We start from the raw sequence: 5,513 nt of genomic DNA, 5'->3' as shown, positions 1-5,513 counted from the left end.
CAATGCTACTCAAAACGGAAATCCAGTAGCCGCTTGCCGTTAGCGCCGACTTGGGGTTAGCTGGGGATAAGTGTTCCCCTCCGCTGCTTTTTGGTTAGGCTTGCCCATCGTGCTCGCCCGCCTCTTTCGTCCCCGTCCTACCCAAGCCCTCTCCTCTACCTGTCCCTCCTCCCCTTCTTCCCCTTCTTCTTTGGTTTCAATCGCTTCTATCATCCCTACTATATCCAACCCTCCTAGTACCTCCACTAATCGCACTGTTTTAAGTGTAAACCACCCCCGAGCCGCCATCAACCTCTTCACGAACTCCCCCAAGTCTTCCGTCCGCTTTGGTAGGCCGGCGATCGCCCCTTCCGTCCGCTCTTGGAAACGGAATAGCACCGCCATCGTTTCCACCAGGAATCGCCCCATCAAACATTCTCCCTCCCCCAGTCCGTTGTTCTCCTGTTGTTTCAAGCATATGTTCTTCGGTATCAGGCACTGAATGCATCCGCACTCGTGCGGTGGTAACCTTTGCTGTCGGAGCTCACCTTCCACCTGCCCACGTACAAGCTTCATTTTCTTGTCCCCCTGCATCGCTCGGCATTCTGTCCCCGCGTGGTTGATGCTGTTGCTGGTGTTGTACGGATCCAGCACACAGTACATGCAGTACATTTCCTTGAGCTGCAGCAGCTTCTCCTCCAGATCCAACCAGCGGCTTCGTCTCTCCATCATTACACCTTCCTCCCTCTTCCGCCCCTCTTCCTTCACCCGCTCGTTCTCCACGCAAAGCGAGCAGAGATCGTCCCTATGGCCCTGACACCGATACGGCACGTGGTCTAAGAATTGGCTGATTGGTGTCCGGAGGCAGCCTTCTTCCACAGTCAGCAATCCGTACCACGACCGGTCCAATTCCTTGAAATCGTCAATGTCCCGAACCTCTCGCCGCACGTTTGCATCCCGCTGGATCCGATTCCGACTGTTCTTGCTCGGCTGCTGGCAGACGATGTAGCTGACCCCTCGCTGACGGATCCGTCCACTGGATTGCACGACGCTAGTCAAGCTATGGATCGGCTCGACGCTGATCGTGTACTTGATCTGTTTGATATCGATCCCCACCTCGAGGACCGATGTCGTTACCAGTGACCTTTGCGTTTTGCTCTCGAGGAATTCGCGCAGGATCCGTTGAAGGTCTTTTTTGCCGGAGTAGACGGTGTCCGTTCCCAACAGTTCCGCGAGATCCTCTCCCTGCTTCTTGTTCGTGACGAAAATCAGGACCTTGTTTCGGACGTCGTCGTCTCCCCGCTCGATATCCCGGATCGTCTCGCGAACGACCTCGTCTCGGTCTCCCTTGGCGCTGTAGTACACCCTTCGATAACTGATGTCGCTTCGGTTGCTGCTACCCCGGATGATGCTGTTGAAGTTGGCGATGCCGAACGTCGTGTTGAGGAGCTGCAGGAGCGGCCGCGGGAGAGTGGCGGTGATGAACACCACGTCGGCTTTGTACTGCAGAATGGTGATGAGGTTGCGAAGCTGGACTCGGAACGTTGCCTCGATCAAGAACAGGTGCGCCTCGTCGAGCATAATGGTGACCTCCCTTCCAAGCGTCTTGTGCCTGCCGATGATTTGCTTCAGCCCTTGCGAGTCGAGGTCTTCCACCGAGCAGAAAATCAGGTTGCTGTCGTATGTTACCGCGTCCTCGAACCGACTCGGACGGAGTTTGAGCTCACATGCTTTTCCGTAGAGATCGTCCTTTAGGGCGAGTCGGGGGGTGATGATGACGTGCAGGTGGTTCCGCTTGATGAACGCCGGCAGCAAGTACACCAACGACTTGCCCGAGCCCGTTCGGTTGATGTATGTGATGTACGGTCGACCCGAGAGCACTTGACTAACGCACTTTCTCTGTTCGTTGTTGAAGAAGTTGGCGTTCGGGTCGCCGTACAGCCTCCTTAGGCGCTGCAGCACGCCTCTGTTATCGAGCGTGACCATCTCGACCGGCCCTGGATCAGTGCTCATGGTGATACGGCTGTACTTCTGATCCGTGGGCTGCAAGTCGTCCAGCAGGTTGAAGTAATTGAAGTACCGGATGCTGAACTCTCGAAGTGCGCTTAGATCTTTTGGGGTGACGGTGCTGTTCACGAAGAATTCCGAGTTGAAATAGTGGTTGAAGCTGACTTGGGTGGTTCTGTTGGCCTGCTTGTCTTCCACGAGGTCTTCGTCGTCGCTGCTGTCACTACTATCGTCGGGATCGAGCGGGGATGCGTGCATCTTGGTCTTGATGATGAAGTTGATTATCTTCCTCCACGCCTGTAGACTCAGTCCTTTGCGGAAAGAGGTGGACGTCTCCTTCTGCAAGCGAATGCTGATCGAGTACGAGCTGACGGCCCCTTGGTTTCTGCCTAGCAGGTACGGATTGTCGTATTGCTCGTCGCGATAGTGTTGGCGATAGATGTAGTCCCTTAGCGGCAAGACGGCTGCCACGTAGATGATGACGATCCTACTGAGCACCGGTGTGAGGTAGCGGTAGCTGACCCTTTCCTTGCGCGTGATATTATTGGTCTTGTTGTAATCGGTCTTCACAAAGAACATCCCCGCATCCTTGTTGTACAACATGCTCCTATCCTTTATGCTAGTGTTCTTGTAGAGGATCAGATTTAGCTCCGTGCCTCGGAGAGGGCCACCACTGTACAGGTTGATGGCATTGGCGAGGAGCTCCGTGAAAGTGTTGAGATCCGCAAGGAAGCGCTGAACGCTCGATTGTTTAAATCGGATTCGACCGCCCCGCACGTCTTTGACGAAGAATCGATTGTGCTCGCTGTCCCCCTTGACGAGCTCCTGGAGGAACCATGACTTGAATCGCTCGAGTTGCGGGGTATCGACAATGCTCTGGCCAGTCTTGTTGAGTAGCGGCGTATCTTCGATCCGGCTGAAATCGATCCCGAGCGTGTCCAGGTGATTGACGAACAGCAGCTTACTCTTGAGTTGCCCTTCCAATTGAACGCCCAACCGCATGAAGAAGTTCTTGATGTGTTCGATAGGATATGGCACGCCGTTGAACTCTACTGTGCCCGCCGGGCTCTCTTTGATGGTATAAGTCGTCGACTTGTGCTGTTTGGCGAGCTTCAAACTGAAGGCCCGGATCTGCGTGAGTTCCTCGAAATAATTCTTCGAATCGTTGCTGAGATATTTGCGAACTTCTTTCTCGTACATTCGATTCATATCGTGTTCGTTAAGCACGTGTTTATCTTCAACGGCGTAGTAGTAGGCGAGGAACATCAGCCGGCTGTTGTAGATGAAGATGCTGGCAATTTTGCTGACCATGGGGCTGTCGAGGACCTCTTTTGTCTGCGGGTGTAAGATGTTACAGAAGTAAAAAAAGACAACCGAGTTCCTGAACGTGTTGTTCTCTTTGACCTTCAAGTGGATCTGATCCTTCAACAGGGAGTGGAAAAGTCGAGCGACGATGCTGCGTAAAGCTGGGGTATATTCCTGATCGGTATCGTCCTGGATCGGCTTGATTCCAAGGTCCATGAGCCGCTTTATGAACGTTCTAGTCTCCTCGCTGAGATGGATATGCTCGGTGGCATCGAAGTATTTACTCTTGATCGTATCAGAAGACGCCTCCTTGTAGTTCTCCTGGATGAGATGGACTCGGATTATGAACGTTGCCAGTCGACAGTATTTCTTGAAGTGCGGTTCGGGCCTTGTTAACTGGATAAAGTCTTTCATTTCCTTGTACGATTTCGAGACGTCTTCCGTTCTCAGCAACTGCCGCAATCTTCTCGTGAGGTGGGGGATGTGCTTGTGCGCCTCGAGCATGAAGCTAAGGATGTTTGCCTCGAGCAGCTCGAGGTCGAGATCTTTCTCGAGCTTGAGATTAGTGCTAGTGGGTGTGCTGATGAGATCGACAAGGATGTCTCTGTCCTTCTCCTGGAGGAAGTCGAGAAGGTTGGAGTTAGTGAGGAAGCTATTGAGTAATTTCTTGTTGTTAGAGGCTGCATCGTTGTACGACTGTTCACACTCCCTCTCTTCGATGCTCTTTTCATGTGCGTTAAGGATCGCTGTTCGAACATCTTCGGCAAGGAAGTGTGGGCGACTGTTGCCAGGCTGGGGTGTTGCGACTTCAGGCTGGGTGGATGGTGTATCGGTTTGGAGAACTGGTAGCCTGGGAATGAAGCAAATTTTCTTGTTGTTAGGGAACCCTTCTAGGACCTGAAGAGGAATGTTTTCGAGTACGTAGTCTGCCCTCTGGTTCGTACTCTTAGTACTCTTGATATGACAAGAATGGTGCGACTGGAAGTGGTTTCGGACGTTCTTTCGATTGATGTCGACATAAGCACACTCTCTACACTTGAAGTTGTCGAAGGTGATGGGCAAGCAAGAGAAGTAATATTTATTATGGCTGATGCTGATTGCTTCCGCAGCGTTGATAGGTAAACGGCTGATTTCGTCTTGAATCGATTTCAAGGCCTTCTTTAATCGGCTGTACTCGGTGCGGTGCCTCTGCTTTAGATGCCGGATCGTCGTATCTCGGCTCTGAACTTTGCTGCAAGTAGTACACAAGAGGAGCTTGAGATCTTGACTGTAGCATATGCTGGAGTCATTGACTACTTGCACCGGTGCGCATGGGATGTGTTTTTGGTAGAAAGACAGGCTGCAAAGCTTGCTAGTGGAACGCAGCAGATCGTTGAAAGCGTAAGTCGCAGCCAAGTTGTCCGACTCCATGCTTACCAATTCGCTTCGACCCTAAACGACAGGTTTTTGCGATTGGATTTCAATCTGCAATACCTACAATTTTTCATAAGTTGGACAATGCTTACAATATGGAAATTTCTTACCCCTGTCAGTAGCTGTCCTGGTTACACCAGCAACAACCCTAACCCTAAAGCCTTGCTGGTGTAACCGGGTTCAAAACTGCTGGTGTAACCAGGTTTCACCAGCTGGGGTAATGTTAGGCTGGGTGGATGGTGTATCGGTTTGGAGAACTGGTAGCCTGGGAATGAAGCAAATTTTCTTGTTGTTAGGGAACCCTTCTAGGACCTGAAGAGGAATGTTTTCGAGTACGTAGTCTGCCCTCTGGTTCGTACTCTTAGTACTCTTGATATGACAAGAATGGTGCGACTGGAAGTGGTTTCGGACGTTCTTTCGATTGATGTCGACATAAGCACACTCTCTACACTTGAAGTTGTCGAAGGTGATGGGCAAGCAAGAGAAGTAATATTTATTATGGCTGATGCTGATTGCTTCCGCAGCGTTGATAGGTAAACGGCTGATTTCGTCTTGAATCGATTTCAAGGCCTTCTTTAATCGGCTGTACTCGGTGCGGTGCCTCTGCTTTAGATGCCGGATCGTCGTATCTCGGCTCTGAACTTTGCTGCAAGTAGTACACAAGAGGAGCTTGAGATCTTGACTGTAGCATATGCTGGAGTCATTGACTACTTGCACCGGTGCGCATGGGATGTGTTTTTGGTAGAAAGACAGGCTGCAAAGCTTGCTAGTGGAACGCAGCAGATCGTTGAAAGCGTAAGTCGCAGCCA

The 5,513-nt window shown here is 51.5% G+C and overlaps 1 protein-coding gene across 1 annotated transcript; it reads right to left on the bottom strand.

Annotated features, from left to right (window-relative positions):
* On the bottom strand, positions 1-3,507 carry WHR41_09171 (uncharacterized protein; the record flags this gene model as incomplete). The annotated part of the gene is made up of 2 exons (XM_069377775.1): positions 1-1,390; positions 1,874-3,507. 2 exons carry the CDS (start codon positions 3,505-3,507, stop codon positions 40-42), a joined length of 2,985 nt encoding a protein of 994 aa, XP_069225395.1. The 3' UTR covers positions 1-39.
* Positions 3,508-5,513: the final 2,006 nt, after the last annotated feature.

Source organism: Cladosporium halotolerans, assembly GCF_011745625.1.
Source record: "Cladosporium halotolerans strain TM138-S3 chromosome Unknown Sca55, whole genome shotgun sequence".
NCBI classification, from domain to species: domain Eukaryota; kingdom Fungi; phylum Ascomycota; class Dothideomycetes; order Cladosporiales; family Cladosporiaceae; genus Cladosporium; species Cladosporium halotolerans.
This window is presented reverse-complemented; position numbering and strand designations above follow the sequence as displayed.